The following is a 21,446-nucleotide window of genomic DNA, read 5'->3' on the forward strand; positions in this document are numbered from 1 at the left end:
TATGGAATGGTATGCTTCAATTACCTGCACATAAGATTTAGATATTAGAATGATACTTAAGTATATCACCAACATTTGTGCATCAGTTATTGAAGTTTTTTCCTTTATAAGGGAAAATGTCAAGAAAAAATAATTTTGTTTCACTCCTTGTCATAACCTAAATTTACAGCTTGTCATAGAATAAGCATAGCATCTCTTCAGGTACAGCTTCTAAAATTAAAAAGTATACCTTTAGTCCTGGGAGAGATGCCAAAAGCTCGTTACTTGTCTCCAGATTTACTACATGGGAATAATGTGGAAAAAACTCACGGCTTTTAAGATTTAAACTCAGCAGCATATCAAATTTATTCTTATATGGTATACTTGTTCATGACCTCTAGTCTTAAGAAATTCTGTCATGTTTGAAAACTAGTCCCTAGTGAAGCCTGTATCAATGTTAATAGCTAAGAGGTCAATGCAACTGCTAAACAGTTTGTATTACTGTCAGGGTGGTCATGAAAACAACACCTGCTGCATGAGCACTTGGCAGCTGGGTCAACAGGCACTGTGGGAATTTATCAATTTAGGGGGCCACTTGCATAACACTTTGACTGATGAATTGGGAACGACTGGCTTACTGGGCTAAAGCTGCTCTATTATGTGTGACTTTCTTTAGGATGGCAGAGGCTTCCTGCAGGCTCCAGAAAATAAGCAAAAGATAAACTGAGCTGTTTTTTTTCCTTATAAAGCGATAAAAAGTGAGAACTCCTTAATAGCCAATGCTAGAAAGATTTTAAGAAAAGGGAAAAAAAAATAAAACCAAAACAAAAACTTTTACAGTCAGTGAGCTGTGATGTGATTGAAAAAAATCCTTAGGTTTTTCCATCGTGGCTACAAAGGAGTTTTTGTGAAGTACTTCTGTAAAGTGAAACTCTCTAGACTGGTATTTGCAAAAAGCTCTAATTTCTCTTTAGTGTCTCTTGTGGGAATAGTAACTGCATGTGGGTAGGTAAATGAGATAAGACTTTTGCATGCTCTGGCTAAACTAAACATAATTAGACATTAATTCTGGCTTTCCATTCCCTCAAATGACTTAAGGGATAGTAACTTTCTGAACAGAGAGAAATCATATGGCCCACCTGGGTTGGTGAGGGCATTCACCAGCAAAATTGGCTCCTTCTACAGAGAGTTTCCAGTAGGAGCTTTGGGGTTTATCTATAACCCATCAGAACTGAGTATCTTGATGCAGATTACTCGAAAACTGTGTATTTCCATTTCCACAGGAATTGAAGGCTCACACAGAGCTTCACTTTCATAAATACATTTCTTCTGTCATGCCACCAAACACTCCTGACTCACGTTAAAAAATCAAATCACTAATGGTTTTCTAAAGAGCCTGAACAGTGTCAAAATGAGGTATGACCTACATATTGTCCCTTTGTGTCTGAAATCAGTCTGTTTGGAAATGCTCTCCGACAGCGGAAATCCCGGAAGGTGATGATGGAAAGGATGATAAGTGGAATTATATACTCTGGAGGGGCATGAAAGAGGAGTGAGATGGTTTGAATCAAGTTCAAGTTTCAATCCAACGGGAAGCAGCTATTCCGGCTGTTGATATGAAACACATTGAAATCCAGATCTATAAGGTGTTACGAGGAGAGGAAGAGGAAATCTTCTTCTGTGTGCAGGAACACTTGCTCAGGCTCTGCCCTCCTTCATAAAAATCACCTGCTGGTTTCAGTGAGCCATCCTGGTCAAAAGTTACTCATCCCATTTGGAATCACTGGAAGGATTCCATACAAACTCTTAAAGCTTCACAATTAAAACTTCACTTCTTTTAAAAGGAAAACTTCTGCATTGTCTGTAATTTCTAGACTCTTCTCTGGATATCTTTCCTTTTATCTGTAATTCCCTCAGAAATTAAAGTGATCATAGTATAAGTACTCTAAAAGAAAACTTACAAAGCCTCTTTATGACTGTTCTTCCACCATACAAAGTTTATTTTCTTACTTTTCGGTCTAGTAATAATGTTTAAATTACAGAGTGTATGGACCTATCAACAGATCGTACTTATTTAAATATTCATTTTCACAGTTGATTTTCTCCTCTCATCATGCTAGAAAAATGATTGCTTTTTCTTTTCTAATGGGTTTGTCTCCTATTTTCTCTGGAATCTTTTGACCTCCATACATTTTCTACATCACTGTTTACTTAGTTGATTTTTCTTTTCAGTTCATCACTACTTTTGTGATTGATATTAGTATGTATTTTTAGAAACAGAAAACATGACAGAAAAGTTATAAAACAGAAAGTAGAAAACTAGAAAATAAAGAGGTTTTGGTTTCTGGTCACAAAAACAATTTCTAAAATGCTAGTATTTGCGTTGACCTTCAGGATATCTGACTAACCCTACCTTTTAGTTCAGAAGAACATAAGTCTTTCTCCTTTTATTTCCTCACTGGTTCCAATCCCTGGAAAGTAGTAGTAAGGGGTTTTTTTGATAATCATCAAACAGTGGAAATATTTTTCAGAGACAGTTTTAACTTAAAAATGTCTTTTAACTGCCAGTTTAACTGATGTGCCCAATGTTAGTTTTAAGTGCCTGTAATTTTTAATGTTTCTCACATCTCCTCCATCCTCAAAGCTAAATATGCTACTGGCTATACACATTTCTCTATGGGATTTTTGGTAATATGTAGTATACTTATATTTTGCAGCACTTCACATGCTTAGGGCTTTTTTAAAATCACTTCATCGTCTGTGAGCTCTCAGGCACTAATATATCATTATAACAACCTTTTTACAAAGAGAAGGATTATTTCACTCAATGCTTTCAGTGGGGGTCTATTTAGTTATTGATATGAAGTATTTGGAAGAACTGAAGAAAAGTTTTACTGTGGTACCTGGAATTCTCTATTTCAAACTGCTTTGATAATTGTGGGATTCAGAACCTCTGTACTGATCATGTTGATCAATTTGTCATATATCACCTCAGTTTAACACCTCATTTCTGTTACACTTAAAGGATTGCTGTAGGATGGGACTTTCCCAGTGCTGAGTGTTGAAGACTAATGCAAAGAGTTCTCTGGATTACCCTCATCTTCTGTTTTGCCCACCTAATTTGATTTTTTTTCCATGTCCAGGTAATAGATTTCTGTCTTAAGCTACATTTAAGACAAGAAAAATAGGAGTCTTGGTTATGTGTTCTGCAGTAGTTTTCTACAAGACAAAAGGACATGGTCTCAGGCTGTGCCAGGGGAAGTTCAGACTGGACATCAGGAAGTGTTTTTTCACTGGAAGGGTTTTAAGCATTGGAATGGACTGCCTAGGGAAGTGGTGGAATCACCATCCCTGGAGGTGTCCCAGAAACACCTGCACAAGGCACTCAGTGCTATTTAGTGACAGGGTGGTCATCTGTCAAAGGTTGGACTTGCTGATCTTGGAGGTCTTTTCCAACCTTAATATTTCTATGATTCAAAAAGATCAAAAGAAATAAACCCCTGCACCTTCATGTAATGTTTATTTTTTAAAATACAAAAATAAATTTGTAAGCTTGCAGCAGCTTACAAATGACCTCTAGGAGAAGAAGGTTGGGTTTGCATGGAATTGTTAATTTCTAGCAAGGGGCTACTCCAAGGCAATGATAATTTTGTTATTCTACACTGCCCCAGGCATGGAAGATTCTCTTTGCAAATTAACAGGTCTGCAAGAGACCACCTCTCACAGGGTTTTTTTAGAAGTAATGAATTCATAAAACATGGCAAATCAATAGTTTCACGATTTTATTATTACCTCTAGCATCTTTACTGTGTGTTCTACGAAGCTTAGTGTGGTAGGGTTTATGTGAATATTTGTTGTATTGGTGTGGTGCAAACCACGAGAAGCAACAAAATATTAGCATGGAAAAGAATATTATCTTGTAAATAACAATGCTTTGTTACTAAAACTTTACATGAACATTTTCCAAAGCCATGGAATTTTTAAGTTGTTTGCATGGTGGTACGAACATAGCATGGAATGGTAAATACATCTGCAATGCTCCATTGCGGAAGTCACTCATTATCCTGCTCTTAAAAGCTGCAGTGGTGTGAGACTGAAAGACAGCAAAACTCAGAACGTTGCCTGAATGAAAATTATCCCGTGCTTCTGAGAAGTGTTACCAAAAACTACATCCCTTTGCCACAGTCTGTTTAATTTCAACTGTGTGCCAATTTACAAAAGTATTTTATAGTTTTCTGGTTACTTTCACCAGTAACCAAACACAGTCTTGACCCTTTTCCATGCCTGAAAACAGCCAACCATGAGTGCAGCAATGGGAGGTCTGGCCTTTCAGGTATGTCAGCTGAAGACCACCCTACTGGAAGAGGTAACAAGAACAAAAAGCTGAGGTCAAAAAAGGCAGCCCCATGTAATTAGATACTAATAGTGGATTTAGGGTGTAAAATTCACTTAAAACCATACACCAACAGACTAAACAATCCCAGGAAGAATGGCAAGTTTTGTTCTAAAAAAATGTTTTCAATACCAGAAAGCATAAATAAAACATACGTAATAACCTTGACTGACAGACTGCACCAACCTGCAGTAACATCTGCTTCCAAATTATTTGTTGTAGTTTTGGGGTAGTACAATTATAAAACACTGGAAGTCCACTACCCCTGAAACTCTAACCTACAGAACAGTGTGCAACCAGTGTCATGATTTTATTGTTGTATGCCCTTGTTATCCCACTAACAATGTTTAGAATTTAAGTCTGACATGAAAATAAATTCCTCCCTTAACAGCAAAGCCAAAAATAGAAGTTTGACTGTATCTGATACCCATGGAGGAACATGCTGAAGGAGATGCTGAACAAAGAGGCAGCTGCTTTTGTAGGGTGTGATGGGTCAAAGTAATTATACAACAAACTTCACTTTTGTTGACTGTCTCATTTTGTGTTGATTTCTGATACTTTTGCAGGATGGATGTGCTATTTTTACATGTCAGAACCTGATCCAATAGAGCAGCAAGATCCATCATGAAGAACATGGTATTCCCCCAGCTAAAGTGAGTATCTATCTGCAAGTCATCAGCTCTTATTGCTGCTGGGGACCCTGGGTCATGTTGGGAACTGGCTTTTTGCAGTCCTTCCAGATTCCTTAATATTTTCATACATCCAGCTGCTCTGCAAAGATCATGCCTTGAGGAACTTTGGCTTGATAATTTTCATTTATCCTCATTTACAACTGGTAAATTAGTCTAAATAATTAGAACAATCCTATTAATTCCATGTCTTAGAAATCACTTGAGTGGGATTTATAAGCCCTTTGGAAGCAATTCTTTAAGAATGGTTAAAGAATTTTGTGTATTTCTAGCACAGAGTCCCAGGACAGAGGATTTCCCTCCTTGGTGCTCCAAGCCTGCCAAGGGAGAGATACGTAATAGAAGGGGTATGGAAGGGGTATGTTCAATATTAGTAAGCAGTAACAACTCACACCTACTCAGAACTGAGTTCTCTCTGTTATTGTCCATTGGTGGTATCTCCTGTACAACAGAAGAGATATTTGGGAAAGACTGAATGAGACCCTTAGAGCTTACTCTGGCCACACTGACCCTGGCTAGGAATGACAGGTTATTTCTGTACTTGCTTTTTAGTACACAGAACAGGTTTTGTCACACAGTGCTGATCTTTGGAGACAGCTCCTGTTGTGCCCTGTCCCACCACAGTGGCAGGTGAGGAAGCAGCAGCACTGGGGAGAATTCCAGCAACTGCCTTTCACTGATGCTGCATAACTTTCTGTGGTACTTACAAATCATTTGGCTAAAGAACTACCAGGAACATCTTCTACTGGCTCCAAATGAAGTAGGTTTATTCCTCTATGAAAACATGCTAAGAATATACATCTAGGTGGGAAAGTGGGCAGCTTTCAGCACAATGTCAAAGTGTAAAAATTCCCAAAAGTTAATGCAGGTTACCCCTCTGCTGTTCTGACATTTACTTCCCATGAGACAGTGAATCTTTTCTGCTTGCTGCTGCTGGATTATTTGCTTTTAGGGAGCCCCTGCATCGGGAATTTTCCTTTTTATTGAACAACAGTCTTGCATAATTCAGCCATACTAACAGAACTGCAGTTACCTTCTGATTTTTAAGCTACTGAGGGAAAGGCTGATCCTAAAGAAGAGTGCAATACTCACCTTTTTGGGTCAACGATCTTGTAAAGTTTTCCACTGTGAGGCTGTGTCATACTTTTACTGCTTGACAATATGTAAATCTCACCTGTTAGGAAAACAGTGCAGTAAATTACTTCTCCTTTCCTAAGATGTTAAATACATGACTTTTGTTATCTGGTTGTATTTGCCAAATGAGATTTTAAAAACTTCAGAAGAATCACTAAAATATACAACAGAATCAATTTGAAAATTTATATAAGCACTTTCCCAAAATTGATGCTAAAATGTGAAAAACATTCTATCATAAGAGGTTTTTTTTCATGTAGTATAGAATTGATTAAAAAAATTAAAATGGTGAAGAAGGAAGAAGAGGGGTCAGTGTGCTCATGCAATATCTTTGCCCTTTAATTCTGTAATGCTGGAAATAAAACCAAGTATTTTATACATTGTGTCATAGTGATTGCCACAGTTCAAGCACGTGAGACACAATAAGGATTTTTGGCCCTTCCAGCAACACATTCTCTTCTCAGTTCTTCCTACCAGGCTGCTGAGGGTGTAGCTGAGAGCAGTGCAGATAGCATTGGCAAAGGACAAACAGCCTTCTTTTTAAACGTTTACTATAATTATGAATACTGCTGCAGAAATTACTGATAAGCCTTATAAATTGGGAAAAAATATTTTAGTACTTACCTAATTCATCTTCTCCAAATCCCAAGACAGGGCCTGAAAAGAAACCTCTACATGAGCCAGTGTTGCCAAGACAGAGGGGTTTCTCTTGCCACTGTTTGGTTGCAGGACTCTGTTGCAGTGTTAAAAAATTTCTACATTCACAAACACATAAAAAAAATTATATTACATTTTGAACAGAGGGTTTTCATTGTCCAGATAAATAAGTAAACACTTGCTGCAAGTAGCTTCATAGATACATCTGTACAGTTCCTTGTCTTATGACTTCCTGTACCTTTTCCCAAGGATTAGGTATGTTCTGTATGTTCATTAGAATGCTGTGCTATTTTATTCCCAGATCTGGTATCTAATCTGCATTACCACACTGCTAAACTGGCCAAGTGACCAGTTGTGGCTTTATACAGGCAGCTGAGTGACTAAATCCACCTCAGAGGCATTTCTGTTTAGGAGTGAGCTGTGCAGCACCTACCCATTGCGGTCTCCAAAGACGTAACTTCCATAGAGCCTCTCCGACTGGCAGCCCCGATACACAAATCCACCAACCAGGGAGCCACTGCTGAATGGTTTGAATTCTAGAAGGGAGGGCTCACTCTCTGAAAAGGAACTACCATAGCATTAGATCATATGCGTTTTCATATTGAGGCACGTTTAGGAAAATGTTACTGCTTCAAGAAAAGAGATTAATTTCATTTAAAGATTCTTCAGAATTCAAGATGTGTTGCCAGAAATGAGATGTTAAAAAAAAAAATCAGAAAATTACAACAAAGTCTGTTTGTGAAACAATCCATTAGAGATTTCAAAAGGTGAGGCCATAATTACTTTCTTCAATGTGCACAAGCTGGGAGAATAAAACTATATAAAGATTAGGCTGGACTTCCATTGAAACCAGTGTAATTACTGCTATTAATTTCTACCTGTCAACCTGCAGACTGAATCTCCTGAACTTCAGGAACAAAATAACCCCCATTCACTGTAGAGTCCAGTGCAGAAATTCCAGTGATTTTCAGTAGAATTAGTTTTGAAATCCTTTCAATGGTTTGAGAAACTTTCCAAGTCACAGTTTTAAACATGGTATGTGTGTTATATCCCATAAAACACTACTATTACTGGCTGTATCTTCTCATGGTAATTTATTTTATGTTGCTATAGTAGTTGCAATTCCTATACTTTCCCCCCCTTTTTTATTTCACAAAACCACAGAGTTTAGTCCCATCAAACAATTCTTCAAGGAAGTTCCAGTGTACATGTTCCTACTCATGCAATCAAATACCACTTAGGGTACAAGTAGGCTCCATTTCACATGCTAGCTGCATCATTTTAAAAAAAGCCACAGCCAGTCAACCATTTTTAATAGGAATTCTTTTTTTGGTCAGAGGGCTATCTGCAAGCCTTTGATAAATGCATTTCCCAGATTGTTCTACATGAGTTAGAACTGAAAATTTATGGGGGAGAAAAAGATGATGAACTCTTTTTATTGAAGACATTGACCCGCAGCCTAGTATTAATATTGGCAAGCTTCTCTGGATAGACACAATATTGCTTAGTTTACTCTGCAATAAGGATGCAGTCAAAATTCCATTGGAGCAGTGGTTAACCAAATATTATTCTTTGGTTTGGCTTTTATAAAATGGACACAGAAAATCCATGCAATGACTGAAGTAGTACAATTGCATTATGCTGTTGTGTACTGTTGTGCCAGCCAGCACAGCTGCTTTGCTTTTAAGGGAAGTACAGGTGGGAGAACCTAGGGATGTGATTAGAAAGAGAAATTCTACATTCCAGAAGACAGGACAGTTCTCAATGCCTTTTCACACCGTTGGCATTTATCACAGGTTACCATCAGGAATTTACTAGCTGCTAAATGGGCAGTCAAGGCAGGTGATAGCTCAGAGGAAGTGTCACCTGGCTTGCCTGAACTAGCAAGGGAGCTTGGTGAGCACCTGAGTTAAATATCAAATTGAAACTGTGACTGGTAATCATACTGATTCAGAGAGAGCATGAAGCACTTTAATATTTTAAAGTCCCTAATTGAGAGTATTTATCTTTTTGTAATCTAATCTAAACTAGTAATTTATTCTGAAGTAGCAGCATAGTGCATTTTCTAAATTTTTTATTTTTAGTAACATTTAAACAGAGCTCAGTCATTTCCCTGTTTGGTTGTGGTCTGCTGTTGTCTATCTCACTTTTTCCATTATAAGAGGCACATTACATGAGGTTTCCATTCTCTGTCTCAAAAGGTTATTTGTGAAAAACTAAGAATACGTTTTCATCATTTCCTGATATTCCACATTATTCTCTTTATGAGCCAAAATATGCAGCAACAGTGAGATCTTTGACAGACTAGCAACTGTCAAATTTGTTAAATCTTATTTACATGATACTCTACACCAACAAGAACAAAGTTGAGTCATTTCAGTTTGGTTTTGGCCTGCATCTTTTATCTGCTTCTGCATCGAAGATTTCTTTTGAAGACAGAAATTTCTCTTCTATTTCAGATAAGTTGTCTGTCCTATCTATGCTGTAATTTTCCTATCATGGCTATACAGGCCTTTACATATTCTCTTCTGCTTTCTGTTTATTATTCCATGGAAACAGAACCTGACTATTGCCAGCTTTAACCTGGATAGAACTTACCATAGTCTTTGCCCTTTATTATTTGTAAGATCCTTGCTGAAGATCTGTTCTTTCCATTTGAATCTGAACAAAGTATAGTTAAATTGATGTTTACATCTGTTGGGTGCCGGTCCACAGCACACCTTTAAAACAACAAAAAAAGAGAAAATCCATGAGAAAGGTGAGTTCATAACATATAACTATCAATACGAAGCATTACATTTTAAAGCATTATTATCTCTTTGTGGTACCTGTTGTTTCATTTGAGGGACCTATTTCATGCTGAGCCAAAACACCTGAGAAATGCATTGGACTTATATACAGGAGATAATACAAGTTTCCCATTCCCACATATTTCTATGTCATGTGAAATAAAACTATTTTTCCTAGTGATATAATGTAGTCTGCAATATAGCACCTGAAAAGAATAATGCCTTAAGCTAAATGAACTTATATGCTGTAGGAATTTTGGACTGTTAAAAAGTCCAATAATCAAGTCCTTATCTGAACAACTTGACTTTCTATTTTTTTTTCAAACCAAGACTTTAAATGTCACTTCAGTACTACCACCCACCTAATTTGCTGAATTATGTGTTGTTTAGTTAAAGCATTGTTCTCCTCCTTGCTATTGTTTAGATATCACCAGATGTTCTCATTTGTTTTCCACGTGCCTTTTTTCCCCAGTCAAGATTTCCATTTCAGCTGTACTTTACCAACTTTCTGCTTTAAGCTTTTTCTTTCACAAAGGTAGTAATTTTATTACTAATTAAAGCTAAAAATTCTGTACTTTGTTTCTATCATTTTGGTCTTGACTTGTAGTAGCTGTGCATGCTCTTCTCTTTCCCCTTTGCCAGTGTACATTTGTTTCTAACTGTGACATATGTGTGGAGGTGGAGGAGTGGAAGATTCAAAAAGTTCACGGGTGCTTTTATTATTGAAATGTTGCCGCCTGTCTGTATTAAAAAAAAAGCCTGGTCGAAAACAGGGTCTGCTCCAGAGTAATTTCAGTTTAGTTGAAACTTACTTACCGGCCTGGATTGTGGAGTCCGTGTGCAAAAATCTCAGGAGGTTGGTTGGTGCTGTTGAAGTGTGGGTTGCTCCGTGGGATGGAATAAGGGACATTGCACAGGTCAGTGTTGACATCGAGGCGCAATACAGAACCTGTAAAATCACTGAGAGAGTTGGAGGGTAAAATAATTGGGTTTTTAAAGGTGTTTTACTGGTAGATTTAATCCATATAATACTAGTGAACCAGCAAAATAAATGATCCACTTTACTGATTAATCATGTAGACATGGATTTCATGGTGGATGTAAGTCCAAAGAAGAGTAGCAGAGCCTTTCAGAGATTCACTTTGGCAAATATCTTGCCCTATTATTTGCAGACTAAAATGCTTCTGATCATGTTGCTGGGAAGCAACTTGATCATAAGAACAACTTTCCAAACATCAAAATTGTTTAGGGCCTCAAATATAAGGTACTAACTCTTTTATACTGCATGTCATCTAGAGTAACTATGGATATAGTCACTTTGTAATTATAAAGTGCTTTTTGCTCATACTTTGAATCCCACTCTTGAATTCAATGATTTCTAGTCACAATACAATCAAAAGACTAAGTATATAGAAAGCAAGTGAGAAAAAAATTGGTATTGTTTGAATGGAGCTTACTTTTTTGCAAGTATTCAGAACTTTCTCGTTACATGAAACAGGAGAAACCAAAATGTTTTAACTTACATTTGTGATTGGGATGGAGGAAAGGAGAAGTAGAAGAGCAGACTCTTACCATAAACATGAAATGAGGTGATGTTGAAATTAATTCCATTCCATTAATTTAAAACCAGGTATTACAATTGCCCTCTGGTCTGGGTTTTGAGTACACCCTTGTACTTTAAAAATATTTTAAAAACCACAGGAGCACCTGCTATTCTCCTGAGCCAAACAGGCCTTGGAGTACAATAATAGAAGTTTATCCACTGGTAGTTTTTGTACCTTAAACCATCCATCTCCTCCATGTCATCTAGAGTGATCATGCCATCTCCAAGAAAAATGTATAGGAAACCATCTGGGCCAAACAGCAGCTGTCCTCCAAGGTGTTTTCGATGTAGTTCTGCTACTTCTAAAAACACTCTTGCTGTCCTCATGTCAACTTGGTGTGGATTTTTCCTGCAAGTTAAAGATATGAACATAGTTTTTACAGTTCACTATCATTGTTCTTCTTTCTGAAAATACACTTGACTCATTCAAATTTTACTTTGAGATGTGGATGTTGTAACTGGGTGGAAAAATGCCTAACAGTTATTTCTGAGAAATTTCAATTTTCTAGCATTCACAAACAATTACTTTGCTGCCTATACATAATAAGTAGGAAGTAATTATAATTAAAAATGACAGAATAACTGAAAAAACATCTTAAAAAGAAAAAAACCTATGCACTTACTGTCATTCCAAAACTACAAATAAAATCCACAATAGTTTTTCTGCAGGTGCCCAAGTTTATACATTGTAAACCTCATATCCCTTTTAGAAATCAGAAATACTAAAGTGCAGAGGTTGCTGAGAAATAGAGAGTTTGTTAATTTTAGACTTCTTACTGATACCTGGATACTGTGTACTCTACGACCCTAAGGATGTGGTCATGAGGTCCAATAGCCCACCGTTCTTGGTTGGTGGTATAAGACACATACAGCTTTCCATTTTTCTTGTAATTGGGGTGGAATGCAAGGCTTAACAGTCCTCTTTCATCTCCTCCCTGCAGTCAAATGAAAAACACAAAGAATTGTGAAGTTAATTATGTTCTTTATTGTGTTTCAGCTGGAACCCAAAAAAAAAAAAAGTTTCTTTCTTGTGGATAATCTTTGCCCAAACTCTTTTATTTCTTTCCTGACTACTGCACAAAAAGGATTATAAAACATTTCACTTTGGGGGAAGTCTTTAAGAGTTAGAACAAGACAATTGCCTTATGCAGTTATCTATGCACAAGTCTGTTACGCCACTTTTGTGGAGTGATTTGTGTATGTAATCTTTGGGAAGCCATGAAGACAAGTTTAAGTGCTGTGAAGGATTCTTTGCTGGGTTACTAGGTTGCTTGTAATTCGTAGAAGACGAATAAAAAGGTCTATAATCAGCAGTCACTTCTAATCCAAGTATCCAAAACCTAAAACACAGTGCTGGCTGCCAACTCCCACTGTCTTGGCAATATGTTTAGAAAACAGTTAAATTGCTTGTGTAATATGTAAACCTTTGTTTTACCCTGGAGGCAGCAACATCAGTTGTCACAACTATGGTGGTCTGTTCATCATAGCTGGTGTACTGTAGGTAATAAGCAGCCTTGGTCTGTGTGCAGAGAAACCATAGTTTTACATGTGGTCCCTCACTGGAAAGGGTTTTTGGATTTTTTGGTCTTTTTTTAAAAATAGAAATAGAAAAATCTCAGAACAACTTGCTTTTGTTATTATGTTTGCCATGAAGATTAGTACAGTTCTATGTTAAACATCCAATCCATGTAATGTACTGTGACAATGCAAATACCCTGTCAACTTAAATAGAAGGCTGTTTTCTTTTTGGCTACTAAAAAGCTTCTAAAAATGTATGTACTATTACTATGCCTGAAACTGTACTTGTATAAATGAAGAATAAAACTCAGATTCATTTGTTGCTCTTAAGGCAATACAAGGAGTGAAGCTGAGGCACGGAAATAAACACAGCACACAATTAACAATTCTAATTCAATTGATATGTGTGATTATCCACAAGGTGATAGATGTTTTGGGGTTTGACTCAGGACTTGCCAGCCCTTCAAAACTAGAACCAGTGACTGTTGTAGATTCAAGTGCTCCAGCTCTTGGAGACAACGTTTTGCAACTCTAACCACACCCAAGATAAGTAATTATGAAATTTGAAATTATAAGAGAAATGAAGCTTTAAAATGTATTTGCACTTCAGAGTGATGGATGGGCCTGTCCTCCTGTTGAAAGTCATCCCACAAAGGGCCTAATTGGGAAAGTGCACAGCTTTAATTTATTTTAATTCAACATGATTGCCGTACTTCCTTTTTAATCACAACCACCAAAGAGAAACCTGAGTCAGAAATGGAGATGTAAATAGGTCAAGAGATTTCCATACAAACAGATTTGTACAATGAAATCTGGATCCTGCTAATTTAGAGGCAGACAAAATTTGCTAGTTTGTTTGCTAGAAAAATTTAGTTTCAGGGGGTTATCAGAGAGGTTAGTTTTGAAAGTCTGGTGAGAGCTGCCAAATCAGTTGCAGTCATCATGGATGAAGGGACTGCCAATCCAGCTCTTTCTCCTTCATGAGCCAAAAATAATTCTGCAGCTGAGTCTGAACTGATTGTAGATATTATTGTTTGAGTTTCTAAGAGCTTTGACCAAGTTGCTCTGATAAAGTCTGAAGCAAAGGGAGGCAAATCAGTTGCTTTGGGAACAGGAAGGCATATTTCAAAGATTCCTGAGGAATGATTCTATCTGTTGTGCCCAGACAAAGACAGTCCTATTTCTTCTCCTGAGAGATGAGTTCAGCTCATTTAAGGGCCCAGGAATGTCAGTGAGTCACACTAGGTCTGCCATGCAAGGTGAGTTATTGAAAGTATTAGTAAGAAAAGATCTTTTTGTTACTGAGCTGAAGATTTTATTTAGTGCTTGATGCCATGGCAGCCATCTCAGTGTGAAAGCGAAGTTGTTGAAAGCGTAAACAGGTGAAAATTAAATTAAGAGCTTTTAATGAAGGACACATGAAGCAAGAATTTGAAAAATGAATGAAACACAGGACCTGCAAAGTAGTAACTATGGCAAGCTGCATTCGTAGGATCAGGATCATGACTTTTACTCATTGCTGTCCCCCATGATTGTTAGAGAGCAGTGTATCACTTTATAGATTGTTTCTATTACTTCTTGAAAAGTCACACTGCTGTTTTTCAGAGTCAGATAGACACATTTTGTTCTAAAAGGTCTATTTATTCATGCAGTTAATAAAAACTTTGTGAATATCCCTCCAAGATACTGAAATCAGTGCAGCATCAAGCCATTACTTGGCTCATGTTCAAGTAGAAATCCAGATGAGTTTTTCAATATTTAAGTTTTCCTGGTTTTGGAAACCGATTCTTCATGTGTATTTTCAACTTTATCACTAACTGGCAAACCTGTTCTTCCCAACCAAATCCCTGCCACAACTTCCATAGCTTTTAAAATGCCCTCTATGTGCCAGAGAGTATACAGTTTTCTGTAGTGTTGTCTCATATGCTGCGTGGTAAATGGAGAGATAACCCAGCAAAATCCCTTAGGAGTAGTAATTTTAGTACTATCAAACAGAATAATTATGTACAAAATCTCAGACCTTCTCTATAGAATTGTCCTCTTTTTTATTTTTTTATCAAAGGACTTTTGATGGGAAATCAGCATCCCAGGCTTTACACTCTCTTCTGTGGATAACATGTGTCAAATAGGTATATCTTTTTCTTGGCAGCTTAAAAGGTTAAAAGATTATTGACATCCTTTTCTTTCAAAGTTTCCCTTTAGATGAAACCAGCACCAACAAACTGTAGATGACAAATCAGCTTGTATGAGATTCTGCACTGCACTATTTGATGGAATAACCATTAATGTTTGTCAGTTGTATAAGGAAGGGCAAGAAGAATGAGACAAATCTTTGTATTCCATTGGGATGTCTGTTGAAGACAAAGAATGATGGTTGGCTGAAATGAGTATTAATTACTTAAACATACTGTGGACTGGGGCCAATGTGAAATTTGTGTCGTAACTAAATCTGGCAGCTCCCACTTTTGATGACTGCCTGTGCTGCTCTGTAGCTTGAACGCTCCCCTCTCCTGTTTGTGGCTGTGACACCCTCTGTACCAATAATACACATTTTTCCAAAACTGATTTCCTTGTGCCAGGCCAGGAACCTAGGACCTTTAAATCCCAGTTTGGTCTAGTTTCAGACCACAGCCATGAAAATAATTTAATCATAATTCCATAAACTCAGTACAAAGCCAAGTAAACATTAAAACAAAGTGTTTCTGTATTTTTAAAGGGCTGTTTAGCTACGTTATGTCAGTTCTGAAAGTATATTGCAGCAGTATGTGTTCGCAACTGGAGGATATTTTTGATACTTCTTTTTGCATTGTAATTTCTGCTACAATATATTTACACTTGTAAAAATGTTAAACAAGTGCACAAAATTATCCACTTTGTATTTTGACCTAACACAAAGAGAAGTAACTTGCCTGTGAATACTGGATGTGAGGCATGTGAATACTGGATTTTTATAGAATGGTGCTATTTTCATGTAACCACTCCTTAGTTGGGCTCTGCTTCCAATTTGCGTGCTTTCAAATGTACTCTGGTATACCTCTGGTATTATAGACAGAAGTTTTATTATATTATTAAGACATTATACTTTTTCTGTAATTCAGAAACATATGCTGCACTTATTTTTAAGACATGCTGCCATTTAATTATGTCAATATATGTGTTATTACATATAGTAAACACAGAGAAACACACAGGAATGCTTTAACTGGTATTTTAGATTATTTAATTTAAAATAGATCATATTGTAAGTATGACCCTTAATTGCATATCCTTAGTAGTAATTAATGCTAGTAAGCAAAACCAGACGTGACCATTTATTTCCATTACCCTGTGTGGTTTAATAGTAAACAATGTAGGTAGCATATTCCAAGTTTTCCTTTAAAATTGATTTTTAAATGCACTCTTTATATAATACTTATAAAATAATGGTATTTATACTTAACAGTATTAAGATGATGGGTGTGTATATATATATATATATATATATATATATATGGTATAATGGTATTTATACTTCACTTTTTTGCCTGGACAAACTCACTCTCATGTTGGAATGGAGTAACAACCTTTTTAAAAAGAGGTTGTGCTTAAAATATGCAAATTCAACACCCAATATTTTAACTCTAATATCTTTATATCTTTTTTTTAATCTATTCTTATAGCACAAATGCTGGGTAAGTTGTTGAAGTAATATAGTCACCCTTAATTTAGCTTATTTCCTATGTAATAAATAACATAACCAATATGCCTTACCAAGTGTTTGATCTTAAGGAGTTTTATTTGTAAAAAACATGGGTGAAGGGTAAAATCTCTTATCAGGCAGCACCATCTGAACTCTGCAGAACGAGATGCAGGAGGGCTGAAGATCAGTGTCAGGTATTCTTCTCAGTGGGAAGTGTTTGCTTAACTGCCATGTTTTGGAAATTTGGCCCCAGCACAGGACAGAAACGTGACTCCAGCAGAAGCAGAAGCCTGCCCAGGTCTGCTGCAGGGGTACACCCTGCCCTTCAAGCTGCACCACCTATTCTGAGCTCCACAAGAGAGAATTGCCCCTGGCTGGTGGAAACACAGCAAACAGGGAATGAAAGGAGCAGAAGTTGTCTGGGCTGCAGGAGCAGAGCTCCGATGAGACCTCTTGGGTGTTGAGGACTCCAGTGCTTTGCTATCTGTGGGGCCTGAGGCCTCTGGCAAGGGAAGGATTTGTAACATAAGACATTCACCTTAGGGGAAAATAATTACACTGATGTCATGGCTCAGTATGGGCTACATACTAGACCCTATCTCCAAAGCATTTCCTTTTTCCTCTTGTGTTGCAGAGCTTCACTTTTTTCCTTGTTTATAAAGGGCTTTGAAACTATCTGTGGATTTTTTAAAAAACATTTTCATTATTTTTTACTGATTTCAACAAACGCTCTATTTTAATACTTGACTTTAAAATAACTTTAGGTAAAGGAACACCTTACAATTAAATTTATACATGACAAATACTTAAAGGACTGTACTCTGGCTTGGAATTTAAGCACAAAACCTACTGAAGTTAGAGATGCTTTTTATTCAGTTAGGTGCAGGGCAGGGTTTAACTGAAAACGGCCAAAGTGCATCCATCACAAAGTTTTCTGTTCTGATGTTTGATAGCACTAGAACTTAAAGCCTAATCCTTTTTTTTATTATTATTATTTCTGTTGCAGCAAAGACAAAATTTTGGCATGGGGGATCATTTTTTCTTTTCCTTACCTTCACAGTCCTTGGAAGATACCAGTCACTAAATGCAGGACCTTTCACTTCTAGTCCTAGTCCTCTGTACTTATTTTTTTAATTCCTCAACTCCAGATTTTGCTGTTCTGCTGGGCAAGTCTTTAGTTTAATCCAAATGACAATCCTCGTCCCCTGATAATACAATTCTTTCTTCCCGTCCTCCTAAAGAAAGTACATGAAACTTATAAATGCAGATGCCAACCCAACACAAACCCACAGCTTGCCTCCTTCACACTCTTCTGGTACAACAGGAATCCTGCTTTCCCAGCTCTCCCAGTTATTGGTTGGGAGCAGCTGAAAGCTTTGAGACTGCCCAGAGCCAGCCAATAATTGAGAGGTTTTGGGCAGAGTGACACAGGGCTGTGAGTGTGCTTGCAAGGAGGTGGCCATGAGCCCATGTGAGGTCTGCATCTGGACTGAGAAACTTTATGTACTGCACTGCTTTAGGAGAATTGGAATAACAGAAGACAGTGGAAATCAGTCCCGGAAGAGGGAGATTCAAATAAAGACCAGATGATTATTGCATTCAGTAAAGCTGGCTCAGGAAGGTGTGAATTACACACTTTCCTGCACCACAGAGGCCTCTTGAGCTGTAAGCAGCATTTATCCTCTGGGAACACAGGTGGTGATTCCACCTCTGTCCCCAGCTGGATTTATTTTCAAGGAAGCTTTACATTCCACCAGCAACTCAGTGAGTGGTTCACCAGCGGAGGCCACTATGGGAAGGTAAAAAATAAGTATGCTCCTTCTCAGTTCCCTGGCATGGATCCACTTTCTGGTCTTTTATTTATTTATTTGGCATATCTGCTCTCCTACACTTTTCCTCTTCAGCATTCTTCCACAGCAGACTGTCTTTCCCTGACAGGTCTTCTGCTGCATTGGTTTGAGGTCTATTGTGCTGCAGAACTGGCCTTCCAGGAAAGCAGAGAAAGCTTCCTTCCAGTGAATGAGAATGCAGTAAGTGTTCAGAAATTTACTGACCATGAAAACCCTTCATTAATAGGGGAGAATAGACTTGATGACCTTTGTATTTTTTCCTCCTCCCTTCTGTTGCTCTGAAGGTTTACCCACCTTTCCATGCCACTTCTGTGATAAAGGCAAATTTAAGACTCTCTTTCAGTAGGCAGTCCAACAAAATTGGCTCAGATGATGCCCCACAGAGAACAGACTATGTTCCATTAGCATTCACAAATACATGACATGATGATGAGACACCAATAATCCTTTTTCCCAGTCACCAAAGCTTTACCTCTTCCAATCAAGCATGACTTTTTAAAACTTACACCCTGTTTTGATGCTATCTGACTTAATTTTTCTGTAAACACAAAAACAACACAAATTAATCTTCTTAGTGACTTGCTCTTCTACCGATGCTCTAATTTGACTATGATCCTTTCAGCCATCTGTTCTGGTTTTCTCATGCTCTCCTTCTCTCACTATGTATAAAAAACTTATCTTTACTTTTCAGTAGCATGTTCATTACAATTTTGCATTTTGTTTAAAATACAGATTAATGGCAGAGAGTTGTCAAAAGACTTTAAGAATTACAACTCAATACATAAGTTGCTTTTTTTATGGCATGACATTTCATCCAAGCACTGCTGTCATTTTTGTCTTTCCTATGGATAAAAATATGCTATGGAAAAAAAAATCCTACTACCATGCAAAGATCTTCTTCAGCTGCTAATTTGAATAAAAGTACACAAAAGTCTACAGCACTTTAAATAAGCTATAAGACTTTTCTGCTGAGAGAGGGGAAAAAAAAAGGATGTATAGTGACACAGAGCAAATTTGACAGTGCTTATGTAAAATGTACGAACCTACAACAAATTCTATACTCTGGTAATCGAAAACAAATTCATGCTGTTTTACCGTGACCACTTTATATGGAAATTTAGGGACATAATTCAGAACAGAATAACAGTAATTATCATACTCTCTGCATTAAATTAAAACCAGAAATGTTGATCTGTCTAATTGTAGGCATTAAAAATAATTAGTTTCAAAAAAGAGGGATGCAAATGGGAATATGCCATGGTGACATTGCTCTTGCAAACAATTCTGCCTTTCTCCTTTAGCTCCCAGTGCTGAACTGTCACCTATTAGAGCAGGTATTTGCTTTTTCTGGTTGCAAAAGGAACGGTACATTCACATGAGCTATGTATTTAAATATTGTGGGGCTGGGAGAGAACACAGAAAACCACAGCCAGCTTGAAGGAAAAAAGCTTTAGATTTCCACTTAGATTTGTCTCCATGTCCTTACTGTTGTCTGCATGCTATTGGATATTAAAACTTGCTCAACAAGTACCAAAAGTTGCTAGCAGTCTGCATCTTGCAAAATAAATGGTTAAAAGAATTTTAAAAACCACCCCTTCAAAAGGATACCTTTTGCCAGAGTTTAATAAAGGGCTAGAGACACTTCATTCAGTCCACACCATTTGTATTTCTTTGCCAAGTATTACCATGATAATCAACACAACCTGGATTAAACTGTGGCCTTTATGAGCTCTGTCATTGTTTTGAGAGAAGAGTCAGTTCCATGGCTTATCAGAATGATGCTCATCTTTGCTGTAAATATAAAGATGATCTCCTCCATTTAAGGTTATTTCTTAAGCACACTTCTGGCTTTAGTCACTAAGGCTCTGAAGGTACTTAGGAAAGGCTTTAAAGTAATTTCTGCAAGATATTTCAAATCTCCTTTTCTTCTTATTGTAAGAAACTGGAAAATAGCACTGTCTGAATGGATTTTAGTAGGGGTGTGGGAGAAAATCTGAGGGATCCAAGTAGCATAAAGAACACAGGAGAGAGACAGGAGGGATAAAAAAAGGTTTACTGCAATTGGTGCTTATACAGCACCTATGATCTTGTCTGAGGTTCTCTCCTGAGGGCACAGACCCCACGTAGAATGTGAGGCTTTGCCTGCAGGCCTGAAAGATGGGAACATGTCACTATTTTTCAGTTGCCAAAAAATACGTGTGCAAATCCTAGCGATAAAGCAAATGCTATTTTGCTCTCTAATATCCAAAGAACTTTTGGACTCTGAAATCTGGATGCATGGAGAGGCATATTTCAGCCTCTATTTGGCATCAGCATTCAGCATAGTTTTGATAATAATGTGTCATATCTTCAAAGCAAATGCTGATTGCATGTGTTGCTGGTTTTCTCAGTAATTATTAAGCTAAACGTAATAGGCAAAGTGAGACTTTGTATTTAGAAGCTCTGTAAATGTTCTTCAAGATTTTACCAGCAGACATACAACAGCACTGCTGGATGAAGACTAGGCCACTCTGCTATGCCTTCTTACTTCAGTATTGAAATTGTTTATGCCTACATTCTTTGGCCATTCAGCTGTTCCAAAAAGTAAACAGTCTTGTCTTATTGGCACAATGCAAACAGAAAACCCATTTAGATGTTCAGTATCTGCTACTGAGTTTTTTAAGCTTCCACATGTGAATGTGAGCATTGGAACTGTATTTGTTATCTTAAATCAAACTCCTTGAAGTATAAGGACTGCACTTTTTGGAGTCTTGGTACAAATGCATCCAAAAATAATCCAAAAAAGGCTATGATTGCATTTTTTCAACAAAAATCATGCATGTGCATCATGTTTGTACCTGGGTCAGAAACACATTTAAGCACTGAACCCTCACATTTCTGAAAAGGTGCTGAGTGGCAGCTGGGAGGAAAAATGTGTTTGCATTCTCTGATACTGCCCAAGGATTTTTCTTCCCAGTTCTCTGTCAATCCCATCAACCTCCTAGAGCCCCAGGAGCTGAGCAGCCCAAGGGCAGAAAGGTCAGTGAGCAACTTACCTACACTATTAAAGCTGCAGTTAAGCTTGGCTTTAAATACTGCCTTAAGCAATCAAATTATTTTAGTTCTTTCAGAAAGTCTTGAGAAATATATATATTTTCCAGCTACCTGAAAACAAG

At 37.3% G+C, this 21,446-nt stretch overlaps 2 protein-coding genes across 3 annotated transcripts in view; one reads left to right on the plus strand and one right to left on the minus strand.

The window, feature by feature from the left end:
• ANAPC10 (anaphase promoting complex subunit 10) overlaps positions 1 to 21,446 on the plus strand; it is a 171,007-nt gene that overhangs the window by 98,335 nt on the left and 51,226 nt on the right. For both annotated transcript variants that reach the window (XR_010360826.1, XM_064416774.1), the window contains one exon: positions 4,939 to 5,025. Coding sequence is in view for 1 of the 2 variants with exons in the window: in XM_064416774.1 (XP_064272844.1) it covers positions 4,939 to 4,980 (42 nt within the window). In the remaining variant the exon portion in view is untranslated. The remainder of the gene's footprint in view (positions 1 to 4,938; positions 5,026 to 21,446) is intronic.
• The window catches only part of HHIP (hedgehog interacting protein), a 70,808-nt gene that overhangs the window by 9,916 nt on the left and 39,446 nt on the right, over positions 1 to 21,446 (minus strand). The window contains exons 5-11 of the mRNA XM_064416762.1: positions 12,028 to 12,179; positions 11,420 to 11,593; positions 10,458 to 10,601; positions 9,451 to 9,572; positions 7,286 to 7,409; positions 6,820 to 6,950; positions 6,154 to 6,235 (exon numbers count right to left, since the gene is read on the minus strand). Of these exons, the coding sequence (XP_064272832.1) occupies positions 6,154 to 6,235; positions 6,820 to 6,950; positions 7,286 to 7,409; positions 9,451 to 9,572; positions 10,458 to 10,601; positions 11,420 to 11,593; positions 12,028 to 12,179 (929 nt within the window). The remainder of the gene's footprint in view (positions 1 to 6,153; positions 6,236 to 6,819; positions 6,951 to 7,285; positions 7,410 to 9,450; positions 9,573 to 10,457; positions 10,602 to 11,419; positions 11,594 to 12,027; positions 12,180 to 21,446) is intronic.

Source organism: Passer domesticus, chromosome 4 (genome assembly GCF_036417665.1).
Source record: "Passer domesticus isolate bPasDom1 chromosome 4, bPasDom1.hap1, whole genome shotgun sequence".
NCBI classification, from domain to species: domain Eukaryota; kingdom Metazoa; phylum Chordata; class Aves; order Passeriformes; family Passeridae; genus Passer; species Passer domesticus.